This window comes from Phyllobates terribilis, unplaced genomic scaffold, assembly GCF_046119375.1.
Source record: "Phyllobates terribilis strain yellow unplaced genomic scaffold, ASM4611937v1 Scaffold_11__3_contigs__length_659146591, whole genome shotgun sequence".
Lineage (NCBI taxonomy): Eukaryota > Metazoa > Chordata > Amphibia > Anura > Dendrobatidae > Phyllobates > Phyllobates terribilis.
This window is the reverse complement of record NW_027362771.1, coordinates 447,505,348-447,524,281: the sequence shown is the minus strand read 5'-3', so window position 1 is coordinate 447,524,281 and position 18,934 is coordinate 447,505,348. Positions and strand designations below refer to the sequence as shown.

The 18,934-nt window shown below is 40.7% G+C and overlaps 1 protein-coding gene across 7 annotated transcripts in view; it reads right to left on the bottom strand.

Annotated features, from left to right (window-relative positions):
• Positions 1-18,934, bottom strand: part of NTRK3 (neurotrophic receptor tyrosine kinase 3) — an 874,029-nt gene that overhangs the window by 610,951 nt on the left and 244,144 nt on the right. For all 7 annotated transcript variants that reach the window (XM_073653278.1, XM_073653277.1, XM_073653281.1 and 4 more), the window contains exon 3: positions 8,864-8,938. In XM_073653278.1, the coding sequence (XP_073509379.1) occupies positions 8,864-8,938 (75 nt within the window). The remainder of the gene's footprint in view (positions 1-8,863; positions 8,939-18,934) is intronic.

Genomic DNA, 18,934 nt, shown 5'->3' with positions numbered 1-18,934 from the left:
TTGCGACTGTTTGACATCTTTAATACATGTGAGGAATGCAAAAGAAACAAGCATTCCTCACGTGTATTACAGCTGTCAAACAGTCGCAAATCATGCACACGGGAGTGATTCAAACATATGACCGAGTACGCTGAAGATACTCGGTACTCGCACCAGCATACTCGCCGTAAGTGTTAACCGAACATACTCGCTCATCACTAGTGATCATATCAATCCCATCCTAAAATTTGATAGGACTGAGCCAAAAGGGAAAATGGAAAACACCTGAAGAAAAGCCGATCAAGAAAGGGAAACCATGACAAAAGAAACCATCAGCATTTGTACAGAGATGTAAAGGACTGTAGCCCAGCAGAGAGAGAAACCGAACATGCAGTAATAGGTCACCGAATTGAATCCCAAATCCGAGCCATGACAAATATTTACAGATATTGCATGAAAATGGTTGAAACAAATGTCAGTCTATGGCAATAATAATATTAAATAACTAATTTATATGAAGTGCAGCATCCCCTCGAATCAATTAAATAAATCTCTCAAATTTATGGCAGGTGACCAGGGTAAACTTTTATAGTCTTCAGCTGCCTGACTAAGCTATAGTAGGAGGTAGGTGGCATGACTAGAAAATAATTTTCCAAAACAAACTTTAAAGGACTCTCATAAATTAATTATTCAGCCACAATAACCTGTGTTATATATAATATTACCATCCAGTGCCAAAATAATAAATCACTGGAATGCAGACAGGAAACTGCAGAACAATGGACCAGAACAGAAGCACAGCATTCAGATGTGGTAATTTTTAAACTAATGGTGTGATGTGCTATGTTGTTATGATAACAGAGTTTATATGATTCCCAACATAAACATGTACACGCACTATGTACTTTTCAGTATATGCAGATGTGCATGACAATACATACAGACTGGCCTATAGGGGTATGTTCACACACAGCAATTAACTGTAGAGTATACCAAAACAAATGCACACTTACAGGTTTTGGTGCAGACTTAACCACAGATTTCACTTTTTTGATTCCTGTAAGCTTTCCAAAGTCAAATGTGTGTCAGATGATGTGAGCCCCTGGCTCCCTGCTTTTCTGCCCTTTACCACTTTACCTGTATTTCTATGGTAACAATTGTTCATGCACCTGCTTTATAGGGTGGTTACTACCTTTTTGCTGTGTTATCAGACTTTTTGGGCCCATGCATATGTTTGTGGAGATGATTTGTGCCTTAAAGAGAATCTGTCAGCAGGTGTTTGCTAAAAAATCTGATAGCAGCATAACATAAGGCAAGAAAGCCTGATTCCAGGGATGTATCACTCACTAGGCTGCTTGGTGTAGTTTTCACAGAATACCTGTTTTGTCTGATGTAAATGTAGCAGAGCTAAGAGTTAAACTGTGTATAACCCCCACACACCAATCACTGGCAGCTTCCTGTGCATAACCCCACCCACACCACTGATTGGCAGCTTCCTGTGCATAACCCCACCCACACCACTGATAGGCAGCTTCTTGTGCATAACCCCACCCACACCACTGATTGGCAGCTTCCTGTGTACACTGTACAAGTTGCTAAATAGTGTGGGTGGGGTTACACAGATTAGCCAGACTGCTGGTCACATGAACTGTAGTCCTGTAGTGATCATCTCCTGCTGATAAAACACTGTTTACATTTAAACTACAATACGCAGCCTAGTCAGTGACACATCTCTGGAATCAGGCTCTCAGTGGCTACATTACACTGCTCTCAAATTACATAGCAAAAACCTGCTGACATATTCCTTTTAAATTCCTTGGCTTTAATTTATTTTCATTGTTTATCCTTGATTGCTCACAAATATTTTTATTTTTGTTTGCTTTTGAGGTTATACACAGCCATCTTATGGCAGACATTGAAATTTCAGGATGTATATTCTTGCCCAGGTGTTTTCCCATCCCATTATTGTTGTGTAGTCTCTATAACTAATACTGTCTGTGGATTTCATTCTAGATGTATTAATAAAGATATGGTTTTAGCTCAGATATTTGCCTTGGACTTCTTTCTTTTGATACATTTTGCCTTTTATGGTTCTATAGCCTAGTAGTGGGTACATTATATGTGCTGCAAATTTCACTGAAAAAAAAGGATGACCCCATATTTAAGGATGTGTCCTTCCTAATATAATGTAATATAATATATTTTCCTTGGCTTAATATATCCCAAGATGTGTTCCACAAGATGACCCGCTTTTAAAATAAACATGATTTTGCAATACTCTGTTGGAATATGTTTATGTTATATGTGTCTACATGTTGCCACCCAGTGGTTACTAAGCGAATTGCACACTATTGTGTGTTCAGTTTGAAATTAAAATTTATTGAATTTATATCATGAGAATTTGCAGTTCATTACAAAATTTGGTACAGAAATTCAAATCTGTATTTAAACGAACATGGATAAAAATTATTTTTCAATGTTATAGCAGATAAATGAAATACTATTCTTTTTTTCCTATAAGGTTGTGCTCAAATTGGAATATAGTAAGTGCAGAGAATGAACTTTAATTCGAGATACTTTCCTAGTACAATCCATACTGCAGTTCCTATCATGTTCGCTATACTTTGTAGATTTGCTTTGAAAAAACAACGAGTTGATTTTTGCCGTCAGCATCTTTGGCCTGTTTCTGCAAGGCCCTCTCCAGCGTGTATGCTGTAAGCCGCCACACGTAATGTCTCCTGCCATGATCCATTGTAAACATGATTTGTGCTCAGGCTCAATTATGTGAAATGATACAACGTTGGCTCTTTTGCAAGCAGTCTTTTTTGCCTAAAATTGCAATCAGCGCTGATTGAGCCCTTTGATGTTCTTCTTAATGATTTTCTACTTTTAATTACTGGAGATTTTACTTTATATTTGAGGTGAGAAAGAGCATGTTTCCCTCCATTGCTTACCCACATATGACAACTAAAATATTTTACTTGGAGCATTGACAAAGTATTATTGCTTAATGTTCATCTGTAATAAATCATTGGTGTTCCATGGAGACACACTGGATGCAACACCTTCACTCTTATGATCTACATTTCTTAAGAATTTAAAGGGAACTTGACAGCTGGTGCATGCAGCCCGATCCACATATATGAGACTGTGGCTTTATGATCTCAGCCATACATGCGCAACTCTGAAACTATGAGGTGTTTCATGGTTTAATAGCCGCCGGGAACTGAGCTGCACAGGAGACTAATCAGCGGGTTCCTAGCGGCTTCCTCCCACCTTCACTCACTATACATGCATGGAGGGAGAGACCTGTCACTCCAGGGAAGTGGATGTAGAAAAACCACCAGGGACTGAGGGGCATGGGAGACTAGTCAGAAAGGCGGGTTCCTGGCAGCTTCCTTCAACGTTCTCTACCTATACACGCATGGAGGGAGAGACCTGTCACTCCAGGGAAGTGTGTGTGAAGAAGTTGCTAGGGACGGAGGGGCACAGGAGACTAGTCAGACAGGCAGGTTCCCAGCAGCTTCCTCCCACCTTCTCTCCCTATAGATGCATGGAGAGAGAGACCTGTAACTACAGGACTGTCGGGCATGGAAAAGCCACAAGTAACCTGGCAGCAACCTTCAACCTTCTCTACCTATACCCACATGGAATTAAAGAACTGTTACTCCAGGGAAGTAGACAGGGAGAAACCACCAGGGACTCAGGGTCACGGGAGACTAGTCAGAGAGGCGGGTTCCTGGCAGCTTACTTGAACCTTCTCTACCTATACACGCATAGAGGGAGAAACTTGTCACTCCAGGGAAGTGAACGGGGAGAAACCACCAGGGGCGGAGGGGCACATGAGACTAGTCATACAGGCGGGTTCCCAGCAGCTTCCTCCAACCTTCTCTACCTATAGATGCATGGAGAGATTGACCTGGCACTCCAGGACTGCGGGCATGGAGAAGCCACCGGTGACCTGCCTGTCTGACTAGTCTACCATGCAGATCAGTCCCGGGAGGATTTTAAACTATGTTATTCTCTGAAACACTGCAGTGTTTCACAGTTAGATATACCTGGCTGAAATCATACAGCCGCGGTCTGTGGATTGGGAAGCAAGTATCAGCTGCCAGGTTCCTTTTAAGCATGTAAAGTGAAATTTCCTATTCCAAAGCACTTATATGGTCATTTCCATAACTAGAAAGGCATTATTTCCTCAATATACAATATTTTAGTGTAGCTTCATGCTTGACAACTGATTTCCATATAATTAAGCAGTGTAAAATCTATCTTATTGATTGATATCACAGGCTGATAATCTACGCAGGCCTAGTCCTATTTGCACAGAACTGTAGTTTGATGCAATGTATCAATGTAGACTATACTCTATTACCTTATCACAGAAGTAGAAACATCTTTCCTCTGCCCTAGGCTGTAGATTGATAGATTTGTTTTCATTTTCAGCCACGGAATGTTTTCATATAAGTAGGTAGTTTGAAAATTATTTGAAACCTACAAACGTTTCATTATCTGTAATTATGCCCAATATTCATAGGATTGTATGATCCTTAAAGGTTTGTATATCCCCTTTCAAAAAACCTTATGCCAGATGGCTCAGTTTGTAGTAAACTAAGGTAAACCACACTTTACTTATACTCCCCCAGTGAAGTGCTACATCTTTGAGGCAGCTCCGGTGATTGCGTATTGGCTGCAGTACTGATGACGCTGTAGCCAATAACTAAGCTCAGCGGCTTTGCCAATGTAGATGGCACAAGCTGATGAGGTCAGTGATTGACTGCAGTGCTATCAATGTGACGTCACCACTGCAACCAAAAATAGAGACCAGGGCAGCGCCAGAGAAACAGCACTGGAGCTTGGGGAGGGCGAGTAAAATGTGGTTAGTTTTTTTTCCAACAAACTGAGCTGGCAGGCAAAGGGAACTATCCCTTTAAGGATGGGTTCACATGTTCTGCATTTGGTGTAGATTCTCCACACATAATATCTGTAGCATTTTACAATACCAGTAAATTGGATAAGCTTAAACGTAATCTCATCTAAATGCTGCATTTATATTTTTGCAGAATCCATATTTAATTGGCTTTCTTTGGGCTTTTGAATCCTCACAATGTCAATTTCCTTTGTAAAGACCCTTTTTTTGGTGCTTATTTTATTCATTTCAATAAAAAACCTTAATTTGTATGATAAACTACTGGCCTGGCATTTGTTTTGTCCCTTATTTTGAGCGCAAAAATGCAGGTTTAGGAATGGAAAATATGTGGATATTAAATTCAAAATAGTGTGGATTTTAATATCGCTATTGTGTAAAATCCACAGCAAATGCGCAACATGTGCACCCAGGTTGTAGCAATGTGGCATTTCAGGCTTAGGATATGTGCACACTTCATCTTTTAGATGCTGAGTTTTCCCAGGCAAGGCATCTTCAGGAAAGCGCCAGTGACCGCGTTTCTAAAGCGGCTTTGTCTGCATTTTTACCGTCGGTCCTATGGTGTCTTTTATTCTACACTGAAAAATGACATATTGATTTTTCACAAGCCGCCCGAAAAATGAACATGTTGTTTCTTTTAACCGCTTCAGGGTCTCCGAAACTCTAAAGTGGTGAAAAGAAGGGACATAAGACAGAACAAAGCAACTTTTCTGTGAATTTTGATCATTTTATGGGGCACTTTTGTGGTGCTTATTCAGTTGTATTACGGACATAATCCACCTGAAAATAATGCTTTGTGCACATGGATTTATGCCAGTTTCAGTTGTGCATAGCATTGAGAATGCAAGTCCTACGTCAATCGTAAACCAAAGGATTAGGGATGAGCAGAACCCTGGAAGTTCGGGTTCTGGTACACGACCCAAACTTTAGTCCAAATGAGGCCTTAGAGGGATCTAAGAAGCTGTCAGTTGGGGTCCTTAGACTCATGGTTGGGACGAGCAGCCCTAATAGGATACATAAATGTACCATTAATAAGCTCTAGTCTTAGAAGACATTAACTGTGTTGGGTTTGCAAAAGATTATTTCATTCTGCAGATATCAGCAACAAAATCCACATGTCAAATCTATCTATACTTTGTGGTGTGGATTTGTCTCTGCAGATTTTTCTGTGGAAACTAAAAATAGTAAAAGAATTTTAAAAAATTCATCAGCTTAAAATCCGCAGTACATTCCATTAAAGAGGTTTTCCCATAGATGACAGTTAAGTTTAATTTATATATTTTGGAATAATCATAACTTCCACAATTGGATGTGTTTAAATAAAATGTTCCTGTGCTGAGATAATCTTATAAATGAGCCCCTGCTGTGTACTGTGTAATGGCTGTGTCTGACCGTGCAGGAACATGGTCTGATCATACCACAGCTCCTGGGCAGGGGGAAAAGCAAAAGAGTATATAGACATTACAGCATGGGATCACAGCTGATTCTTTTTGTGAGGTAAAACATTTTACTGCCTGTTTTTAAACAATGTTTTACTTCAAAGAAAGAATCAGCTGCGATCCCATGCTGTCCTGTCGGTATATTCTTTTCCTTCTCCTGTCCAGGAGATGTGGTGTGATCAGACCATGTTCCTGTACGGTCAGACACAGCCATTACACAGTACACAGCAGGGGCACATTTATAAGATTATCTCAGCACAAGAACATTTTATTTAAACACATCCAATTGTGGAAATTATTATTCCAAGATCTATTGATTGAAATTAACTTTTGTTTGTGGGAAAACCCCTTTAAATGTGGACTGGAATGCATATCCCCCACCCCTCAACACCATATTGAAGTCAATAGAGTAATTTTGCATTTTACTTTCCAAATAACTAGATAATAATCTAAATTCTCAATAATCAATCTACCTAATGAAGTTAATTACTGTCAATCTTATAGCTGCTCATTCTGAGCCTTTATACAGTAGGACCTCATATACCATTGCTTGGTGATGACATATGCCTAAACGTAAATTTGTCAGAATGGATCCTATTAGCCACAGCAAAAGGGCATTATAGCGATCTACAGAAGAAGGAATGCTCTTTCATTTGACTTTAAATAGCATTGATAATTGATTACATGTTAGCAAATGATTCAGAAAAAGCCTTCATTAATTATGAAAATCGCCCCCTCCACCCGAAAGCTAGCAACCCCATCTATTACCCGCTGCAGATCACCTTCTCCGCGGCCATTGCCATTGATTCTGCTGCTCACAAGTTCAAGCACTAAAGCCTATAAATAAGGTTTGGCTCCAGCGGGCTGCATAATTACAACATACAATACTTTTTATTTGCTTTCAGATTTGTTTCAGACGATAGAGCTCAGAATTTGCTCTGTTCATGTGTCCACACAATATAAAGAATGGTGGAGAGTCCATGCTTGGAATATGTGCCCTTTCTACCAATTAAAGAAGCCTCCCATGGCTATCACCAGACATAGATGGGAGGAAGAACCGAGGGAGGAAAATTATAATACAGCATTGGAACCTTGATTATTCATGCTGTGACAGGAAGCAATAACTCACATAATTAGAAGCTGTGCTTAATTCATTTACATGTTAACTATACAATGTGTTCAAATACCATAATTAAAGGGGTTATCCAGAAAAAAAAGGAAAATCTGCCTTAATTACTTAGTTATGCAATTACTAATATAGTTCACATCAAAAAGGTGCCCCTGATATTCAGCTATAAACTCTTGTCTTAACAGGTTCTCTTCAGTCTGACACAGGACAGGATTTCCTGGGTTGACTGTGACCAGATCTTTGTGTGAGGGGCCTGGCTGGTTGCTCATTTTATTAACTAAACCAGCCCCACTTCTTTATAAAGGCTGATGTATAGAAAAAAAAGTTTACTTCAACCTTGTGATTAGTATGTTTCTTTATAATGATTGCAAGGACATAGAAACATTGAAGTCATAAAACTCTATAGACCTCTGAAACATTTAGTCTTTTAGCCACATCCAAAAGAAGGTCTTGACATTAATGAGTGGTCCTGAGCAGAGATGAGCGAACCCAAACTTAGAAATTTGGGGTTCATACCGGACGGTTAGGGTATGTTCACATTAGGTGTTTTTTCAGCATTTTTTTCTGCAGCAAAATCTGATCTCTTGGCAGTAAAGTTTCTGTCTCCAAAAATCAGGTTTTTCTTAGTTTTTGCTTGGCGTTTTTTGCTGCATTTTTTTCACTGTACATTTGTCTCTTTATGCATGCTTATAAAATTCAGTGAAAAAAAAAATACCTATACAACTTAATCAGGTTTTGGCACAAAAAAATGCAGCAAAACCTGATATCTGTGTTTTTGCAGCATTTTTTCAGCATTTTTGTCACTGCCCATTACTTTCAATGGGTGAAAAACGCTTCAAAACTGCTGTAAAAATGCTGAAAGAAGTGACGTGCTCTGTTGCGCAAAAAAACATGCAAAGCACAAAATACTGATGACACAAAAACCAATGTATATGCATGAGATTTCTGAAATCTCATAGACGTTTCTGGTACTGTAAAACACAGCTGAAAATTTGCATTAAAAAAATGCATAATAAAAGCTGAAACGCTTAGTGTGAACATACTCTTAGTGTCCGGTGCGAAACTCCAAATACGGAAGTCCGTTGCAATTTTTGGAGTTCCGGAGAAAGAGAGAGAATTTTCCAGCTCGAAACTTCGGGGTTTGGGTTCTGGGTCAAGTGTGGGTACAATTCTGGCACCAGAACCAAACTTTGGAATAAAGTTTGGGTCGGGTACCCGAATCCGAACTTCCACAGGTCCACTCATACCCAATCCAGAGGTCCTTATCAGTACACGTGACAAACTCATATCATTGGTTTTCAAAGTATACACCGAAGTGGCTATATTTGTAGCATTTTTAATACTTTTTATACCATTATGTTCATTCAGATGGATAAATAGAGAACTCACAGGCTTTGGATTCCAGTGTAAAGTTCCATGTCGAGTACATTCAAAATCTGTAAATCCTCCCAGTTTTCTATGTGTCTGTAACAAAAAGAAACATTGCAGTTAGTCATCATCAAAACGTGACTCCCTCATTGTACCGCAATACTTAAAAGGTTGTGAGTAACGTTTACAGGTGGGCAGTGAATGTGAAAGGATTATTGTTTCTTACACGATAGTTGAAAGCATACAGTATATGCATTCATTTTATTGTAAGCTATTCAGTGTTTGTGTTCTGTGATGAAATTCTAACTTTTTACTTTTTCTTTTAGAAACCCATGTGGAAAAAGCTGCTCCAGTTATTTTTTTTTCTAATTAATGTTCATTTTGAAACATTACAATTTTTTTAAACTTTTAAGTTTAGTCACTTCTTAGTGACCCATTTCGGATAAAGCAAACAATGAAACTGAAACCATTTCATGTTCACATTAAAAAGCTATAGTTTCAAAGAGGCTATCTAGGTTTCTAAAATAAATAGTCTGTACTTAGAATAGGTCATCAATATTAAAGGGAACTAGTTACTCTCAGAAAAGCAATTTACCTACAGATATAGGGTTAAACTGCATGCAAATAATGTTTAAATCCTGTGAAACCAACTTACTAGTGCAGCAGCTACAGGGAGAAAGTTAGATGATATTCTCCCTGCAGCTGCTTGCTTCCAGTCATCGGGGAGATGCAGAGAGCTGTAACAGTCACTGCTCAATATACAGTGAGCACTCTGTAATCATTCCCTGGCACAGCTTTGCTGTGGATGTCTGCAAGTGGTGACTAAAGTGAGCGGCTGCAGGGAGAATATCATTTCATTTTCATCATCATTTAAATGAGCTTTACCTGCAGATTAACGCTATATCTGCATGTAAATAGCATATCTATATATTCACTTGGTGGGTTTCCGATTCTTGGAAACCCCATCAAAAAACTGTTTAAAGGGGCCATAGTGCTTACTTGGATATGACAAAGATTTAATGCCCAACACAACTGGTAAAAAATGAAGGCATTGAAGAGCACTGAATAATGTAGGCAATGAAGAGCTGAGAAAGGAAGGAAGGAGAATAGTGTTGCGCGAATGTGCTTGGATAAGGGGTTATCCGGGCACGCTTGAGTCCTAACAGAGTATCTTCTGCATGCTCGCAAAATATGTTTGCGGCGCCATTGTTGCATATCTCGCGGCTGTTAGACAGCCGCATCACATGCAAGGATTGCCTGTCTGCCAGGCAATACCTGCATGTCTTGTGGCTGTCAAACAGCCGCGGAGAGGCAAACATATTTTGCGAGCATGCAGAAGATACTCTGTTAGGACTCGAGCGTGCCCCGATAACCCCTTATCCAAGCATGTTCATGCAACACTTAAGGAGAATCATCTGAGTGAGTGGAAAGCCAGGTTATACTTTATTTGTCTGACAATGACAGATGTAAGACAGAAAGTTCCAGTCTCAGAGTATAAAGGTAAGAGTAGATGGCTTACAGACACATGTTGTAGCTAGTGCATTATATGCCACTTTAATTAAACTCAACAATTGAAAAAAGTCAATCCAACCAGAAACCTCTATGGTCCATTTAAAAATCACGGATTCTACTTTGATATAGGAAAAATGTATATTTGTTTCAACCACTGAAGACTCTATAATATTACTATGATTAACTCTTGGTAAGACCACTTTTTATACAAGTCACCGCAGGGAGAATGTAGAACATATATGTCTGCACAGCATTGTTGGGAATATGATTCTGCATGATTTACTTGTCTTAAATTTACATATTCGTCACATATTAAAAAACATACTATAATGGAAGAGGGCTTTTCTGAATACTGCACACGTGTAAGCACATACATTTCTAGGGTGTTTGTCCTTGTCTCATCACCCACCCTTCTGCATGAACATCTTCCCGTAACCAAACAATTCCTTATGTGCCGACATCCCAGTCTGCTGCCTGACTAGGGGGTTAAGCTGCTCCTCACACATGTTGATGAGTTTTGCGCGAACAAGCACTGATGGTTTTAACTTCTAGTCATTTTTTTATTTTTTCATGCTACCACCCACTCAATAGCTGCTTCTTTTATGTAAATATGTGTACTATAGAGCATGTTGGTTTTTCAGGTTGCATAAATGCTTTCATAAGAAGTAAAACCAATGTCTGGGTTAAAAGGCAGTTCAGTAATTAGATCTGCATTTCCCAAGAACATTTCTACTCTCAAACTGAAAAATTACCTGTTAATATATAGTAAGTCTTTACATTTTATTTCTCCATCAAGCTGCTAACATTTCTATTCTGAAATGTCTTAGCTGTATCTATTGCTGAGAAAACTGTTTAACAAGGTCCTCTGGCCATCAACATTGCTCCACCAGTCATGGTCGCCATGACATCTACATCTCCTTTAGGGTAGAGTTATAACATGGAGCTTTTGGACCCCAATGAATCCCACCTACAAAGTCCTGTTTATAATACTTTTTTTCCTGTGGGCCAAGGGTTGAAAACTAGATTTTTTTTTTTCTGGAGAGCTTATCAAAGAAATCCCAGAGAGCCAACATTTTTACTGGCACAATGGAGAACATTAATAAATCATTCAGATTCTAAGTGATATATGTCTATAGCCCATAATTCTGGTATGAAGGCATCAGCTGCATTTACTGTGAACTGATAAATGATGATAATTATATTCGTAATAATCTGTACAGTTTTCTTCAGCTTCAAAAAAATCAAGGACAGATCACATTTTTGGTGGAAGCGTGAAAAAAGTGCTCTATTTTTACAGACTCTCCAGGAATTTCTGGTTGGTTGCAACTCTGTTTTGGTCCCTTCTGGTTCCTGTGTCTGGTGTACCAGCTGTCTCTTCACCTTCTACAGCCATGACCCAGCCTGCAGGAGATGTAAAGGTGATCATATTTGTTTCACTGATTTTACAGAAACATGCAAGGAACGGCTGTATAGAATTTTAGACCTCTAGGTCTTCTGCCCTCACGCACTTGGTTGACTTCAGTGGAGAAGTGGCCATGCATGTGCAGCTTTCTCCGTTAACTTCTGTGGGAGTTTACAAATTAGCCTAAGCAAGTTTTCTATATATGGATGTCCAATAATCTAGAATATAGTACTCTAATGATCTAGACCTATAGATCAATGTCAACACTATTTACTGCTAAAGGGGTTACCTAGGACTTTGATACTGTGGCTAATTTTTAAGACAGACCATCAATATCACCCACATGATCAGCTGGTTGAAGGGGCCTCAGTACTCCAACAAGTGACATTGTCATTGTTTACCAGGCACACTGTTGTATTAGGGCACTCAATACCACTTAAAAATGTACAAATGAACACCATACTGGTAGGGGTGGTGGAGATAAGATCTCCAATATTCCAATATCGGATCTCCAATATTCTGAAATTGCTGGCGGATTCTAAGGAAAGTCTATCAAAATTAAATTGCCATAAACCCGTTTCATAAAGAATTATCACACAATATTTTTATAGGAAATGTTTGCCTCATTTTGATTAAAAAATGCATGAAATTCATGCCAATTTTACAAGGCCAAATCAAAGGCGCAAACATTTAGTGAGAAGGTAATCTAATGTGTATAGGGGCCCTTAGGCGAACGTCAGTCAAGGTAGTCACTATTGGCAGGAACATCTAACAGTTTAATGTGTATGGTGCCTCCTGACTCTCTTCCTATAGATGTTGGTGAAATAAGGGTCGGACTTGGACAGTTGAGTTTTAACGTCTAACCCTTTCGTTCTTCAGGAGATAAGCCAACAGAGTCATCTCAAGGTGACATTCTCTACCCTCCCTTTTGAAAACACATGAGCATTCGGTAAAGCCGTATGTTTATTTTTTTCAGGGGGAATCTAGAGAGATTCTCTCATTCAGCCGACAGCCGTCTATTGTGTTGGAGGTCTTAAGTTTGATGAGTGTAGGAACGCTGCGTCAGTTTACAAAATTTCTGCCTGTGTCGGGTATAGGTGATGTTTAATATAATCTAGATATCTATAATAAAGCCATTCCCACTATTACATGCAGCTCGTGTACACAGTTTCACTCATGGAGATGTGCATGTGCAACAGTAGCCATGCTGGGAAGAAATTATGATGTTCGGCGCATACATTAATTATAGAATATGACAGAAAATCTCTAGAAGGATGTGATAAATTACTGTGTGCTGCAAATCTATAAATCTGCTGAAAGATGCCATGACAAAATAACTACATTGAAACCTACATCTCATATTGCAAACAGACCATCCACTGAAGTGTTAAATATCGTGGTGTGCGTCTTTTGCTGAGGGCCGGAAAAAATTAATGAATTTTACCTCTACAAGCCTGTAAAAGATATATTCACTTAATGAATATACATTAACCCCATCATCTCCTGTTTGGATGAAACCAGACAATTTCTGACGTAATAGACATGTCAGAAGGGTGATAGACATAGCGTTGGGCTGTTCAATTTAGAATAGATAGAAGGTGTGGAAATAAATTACTTTCTATTACATGATGATGGATAGTATGATTGACAGCTTATATTGCAGCCATGTTTATTGGTAACAAGCTTTTCTACTTATGGAAAGTAAAGAAGTCCTTGAGTTGTCATCTTTGGCCTAGTAGTGAAAATGTCTGCTTCGCCTTTGCTCAGCTAATAGGGGTTTATTCTGCAATTTAAAATTGTAGTCATCATTATACTTCTCTAGGGGGATGGAAAAAGCTTTCCCAGGGTCCGGAATAACTAACCTGTAGTGCAGGAGATACCCAGTATTACTACTATAACCAAGCATTACTAGTACGGGGAATAGACTTTGAAATGAGAACAATGGGACAATCATAGTAAATAGTACATTACCCAACATATCTCACAACACAAAACAGATACCATATACCGTACTACATCATGATAAAATAGCAATTGAATTACATATAGTTTCATAAAAGGTTGTATAAAAAAAAAAACGTATAAAGGTAGGAAAACTCTGATAAAAAGCAGAGAGCCAGAGCTCAGATTATATAATACACATTACATGTGATACAAAAATGTTTAAGTACTACATTGGTCAGATGTAACAGGCCAAACATTGTCCAAATGCATAGTGCATAAAGTAGTAAAAAACAACAACAAAGTGTCAAATGCATAACTTGATAAATATAAAGTATCAACCCAACAGACTGTCTGCATCACAACATAAGTTTTGCTTGTGCTTCTTCCTATTATTGATATTATCTTCATCATTGCTATTATTATATTATCATGATGGTGATATTATTATTATCATTTTTATTATATTATCATTATAATGGAATCATTGTTACTGGTAATAATAATAACAATAATAATAATAGTGGTGCACAGCATCTGTCTTTTGGTGCAGGAGATAGTCAGGTATCTCTACATAACTATCTGCCTACATAGCAGGGCCGGCGTCAGCACCCGGCGCACCCGGGCAAATGCCGGGGCCCTGAGCAGGCAGAGGGGCCCACTGGTGGTCGCGCACCCCGCTGGGCTATGGGCGGAGCAGAGCGGTGTCAGCGCCCGCCCTTCTCCGCCGCTTGCTCAGGGCCCCAGCAGCCCGATACTTACCTCTCCCCGTGCCTCCGCAGATCAGCTGTCTTCCTGCTCTGCGCTCCCTGTGACGTCTCAGGTCAGAGGGTGCGGTGACGTCTTTACACCGCGCCCTCCCCTGAGCCATCACAGGGAGCGCTGAGCGGGACAACGCCGACAACGCTGGAGTTCGGACCCGAGCAGCGGGCAGCAGGTAGCAGGTAGCAGGTGAGGAGAAGGGAGGTGAGTATTTGATCTTTTTTTTTAATGTATGGAGGCATGGGGCAGTATAAAGAGGGGGGGCATCCTCCATGGAGCATTATAAAGAGAGGGGGGGGCATCCTGCATGGGGCATTATAAAGAGGGGGGGTGACATCCTGCATGGGGCATTATAAAGAGAGGGGGAGACATCCTGCATGGGGCATTAGGGCATTATAAAGAGGGGGGGCATCCTCCATGGGGCATTATAAAGAGAGGGGGGGACATCCTGCATGGGGCATTATAAAGAGGGGGGGTGACATCCTGAATGGGGCATTATAAGGTGGGGAACAGCCTGCATGGGGCATTATAAAGGGGGGGGCAGCCTGCATAGTGAATTATGTGGGGGGGGGAACAGCCTGCATGGAGCATTAAAAGGGGGGGCCTGTATGGGGCATTATGTGGGGGGTAACAGCCTGCATGGAGCATTATAAGGGGGGGACAGCCTGTATGGGGCATTGTGTGGGGGGTAACAGCCTGCATGCAGCATTATATGGGGGCCAGTATCCTGTATGGAGCGTTATAAGGGGACCGGTATCCTGTATGGAGCGTTATATGGGGGCCAGTATCCTGTATGGAGTTTTATAAGGGGACCAGTATCCTGTGTGGAGCGTTATATGGGGGCCAGTATCCTGTATGGATCTTTATAAGGGGACCAGTATCCTGTATGGAGCGTTATATGGGGGCCAGTATTCTGTATGGAGCCTTATATTCGGGCCAGTATTCCGTATGGAGCCTTATATGGAGGCCAGTATTCCGTATGGAGCCTTATATGGAGGCCAGTATTCCGTATGGAGCCTTATATGGGGGCCAGTATTCCGTAAGGAGCCTTATATGGGGGCCAGTATTCCGTATGGAGCCTTATATGGGGGCCAGTATTCCGTATGGAGCCTTATATGGGGGCCAGTATTCCGTATGGGGCCTTATATGGGGGCCAGTATTCCGTATGGAGCCTTATATGGGGGCCAGTATTCCGTATGGAGCCTTATATGGGGGCCAATATTCCGTATGGGGCCTTATATGGGGGCCAATATTCCGTATGGGGCCTTATATGGGGGCCAGTATTCCTTATGGGGCCTTATATGGGGGCCAGTATTCCGTATGAAGCGTTATATGGGGGCCAGTATTCCGTATGGAGCCTTATATGGGGGCCAGTATTCTGTGTGGAGCGATTCACCGGTTTCTGAGCTATTGTGGAATTTACAATAGATATCACTCATGTAAAGTAAGAAGTGAAATCTTTGCATTGTACTATATACATATATATATATATATATATATATATATATATATATATATATTTCTCCGCCGCATCTCTGCATCATGAATCGTGTTATGTGTTAAAGGGGCCCACTGAGACTCTTTCGCCCGGGGCCCAGAAAAACCTGGAGCCAGCCCTGACTGAAAGTGGGGCCATGTGAAAAGAAAAGAAAGGGCGCATGTGTAGACTCACAAGGCTATTTGCTGAATTTAAAAAGTGCCAGTACACTCACCTGTGAAGGTTGTGTACGTCTACACAACCAAGATTAAGCGTGTAATTAATGAGGCTCCGGGTCACCTCTATTTGTAGTACCGTCCTGTCGGTGTTTGCCTCGCAACTCCGTGCTCCTCAAGTGGTCACACGATCCTGCTGGACCAGATACCACGTCACCGCAGGTCCTCAGTAGTTTAACCCGGTGGTTGGATACCGCAGGTCCTCAAACATCCAAATAGACCAGGCCGCTCCTGCCGCTTTAGCTCCGCATGGAGATATCTCACAAGTAAACAATGGTGCAGCGGTCTCAGGGAGCGCCAAAGGAATACTGGACAATTTAGTAGATGTCAACCGACTTTTATTCTTCCTCCAATACCACTGCCACAACGCGTTTCAACGGTCTAAGCCGTCTTCCCCACCTGATGAAGACGGCTTAGACCGTTGAAACGCGTTGTGGCAGTGGTATTGGAGGAAGAATAAAAGTCGGTTGACATCTACTAAATTGTCCAGTATTCCTTTGGCGCTCCCTGAGACCGCTGCACCATTGTTTACTTGAAAGTGGGGCCATGGCCTTAATATCATGGTACTTACACTTGCTCAGTAGATCTGTCCCACTGCCAAGAAATAAGCATCAGTGTACTAGAAGCAGGTTTTGGACATAACTATGTAACAGCAATATCCACAGACTTAGACCTCTTTCACACGCCTTGATATTTCCGGTACTGGAAAAACCAGTACCAGAGATATCCGTGTCCGTGTGTACCTGTGTACCTATGTACCTGTGTGGCATACGTGTGGCAACCGTGTGCCGCTCGTGTGCCGTATCAGAATCACACGTACTTGTGCCTGGGAATCAGCGGTACAGTTTACGCTGTTCCCCGGCACCCAGTGCTGGAGGCAAGTCTCATCATTGTCCCCTGATTGCGCTGATATCAGCACAAGCAAGTGACAATGTTAAGAGCAGTATTCTGTTGCCGCTGTTTCCAACAAGTGTAAAATTAAGAATAAAATAAAAAACACATTATACTCACCTTTACACCTACTGTAATTACCTGAAGCCATTGTCCCGAGTAAACAAACCAAAAACAAAAGACAACAATATCCCTCACCTATCCAAAGATGAAATGATCCAGCGTCCCACACTGTAAGCCATATGGGTAATATTTCTTCATTAGCGTGCACGGTGGCTTGAAGCGACTGCTCACACTGAGGATCAGAGGATAATAACTCGATGCAGCAAATGGGTGCCTGAATTGCGCTGAGCTCAGTGAGTGGTGTCCTGTCACTCAGTGATCTCAGCGCAGATCAAGGACCCACTGTCTCCTCAAGCCACCACGCACGCTAATGTACCGTGTGGGACACTGGATTATTTATTCTTCGGACAGGTGAGGGATATTATGTTTTTTTATTTTTGGTTTGTTTACAAGTGACAATGGCTTCAGGGAATTAGGTGTAAAGGTGAGTATAATGTGTTTTTAATTTTATTCTAAATTTTACACTTGTTGGAGACAGTGGGCTGAATACAACTGTCAACATTGTCCCTTGCTGGTGCTGATCGCAGCGCAAGCAGGGGACAATGATGACAGATGCCTCCAGCACCCAGTGCTTGGAAACTGAGCGAACTGTATCTCTGATTCCAAGGCACCAGCACGTGTCACACTGATGACACACAGATGTCATCCATGTGTCATCTGTGCGTACGTGTGTGGGATGTTTTGCGGTCCGTGCGGCGTGCAAAAAGTGGACATGTATGCGCAAATAGGTTCATGGACACACGGTTCGTGGAAACACACTAATATGTGCGCAGACCCATTCATTTGAATGGGTCTACATGTGTATGTGTCACCACACATACTGGAGACAAGGACGTGTGAATTAGGCCTTAAAGAGTAACCATCAATTTAATTTTAATTTCATGAATGTATAGTACACATGAAAATAAAAAAACTTGCAATATATTTTACAAAGTTAAGATATTGGTTACTTTCAACTCTGGGACAGATCATTTTAAAAATTCTCAATTTACAGGTAAAATCTGTATTAAGTGAAGACGCAAGGTTATATTACTGAGATAGGAGATGGCAGCTGCAACTAATAAGAATCTATACAGTATAGAGGGGAGAAAAGAGGAGTTAGAGGCAGAGCTCTTCCCTCCTTTCTCCCTCTATAAAGAATGATGTCAGTCGCAAGTGCCATTATAAAGTTGCTTATTTTCATGAGTACTATTAATTTATGAAATAAAAATTAAAACAACAAATACTCTTTAAGTATTTAAAAAATTAAAATGAAAAATTATGTTTTTCCTGATCAGGGTAAAAAGGTTTAAATCATTGAACAGTCCATCTGAGGGGTCTGTTCCCTTTCAAAGATTAATCCCTCATAGCCTCAGGGTAAAAAGCAAACCAAGCTACTCGTCTCCTTCCTGGTAACCAGGGCTGCCTCTCCACCACTGCTCCAGTCTTTGTTGATAGATTGCAGCTATGATGTCACATCAAGAGCGCTACAGGCAATCATTAAACTCAACAGCTTGCCCTTTCTAAATGGACAAAGCCTCTGAGCTCAGTAAGTAACTGCAGCACTGTTTCTGTGATGCAGCAGATCAACAGCAGTGGTGGATAGGAAGAAATTGACCCCAAAGGGTGAGTGAGTTGGTTTGTTTTTTAGCCCTGGGCCTATACAGTAATAAGCTTTCAAAGAGTAAACTCTTTTAACAGATTTTTTTATACTGAGGGGTTGTACCCTAATATTAAAGGGGTTTCCGGGACTATTATATTTTTTTCTA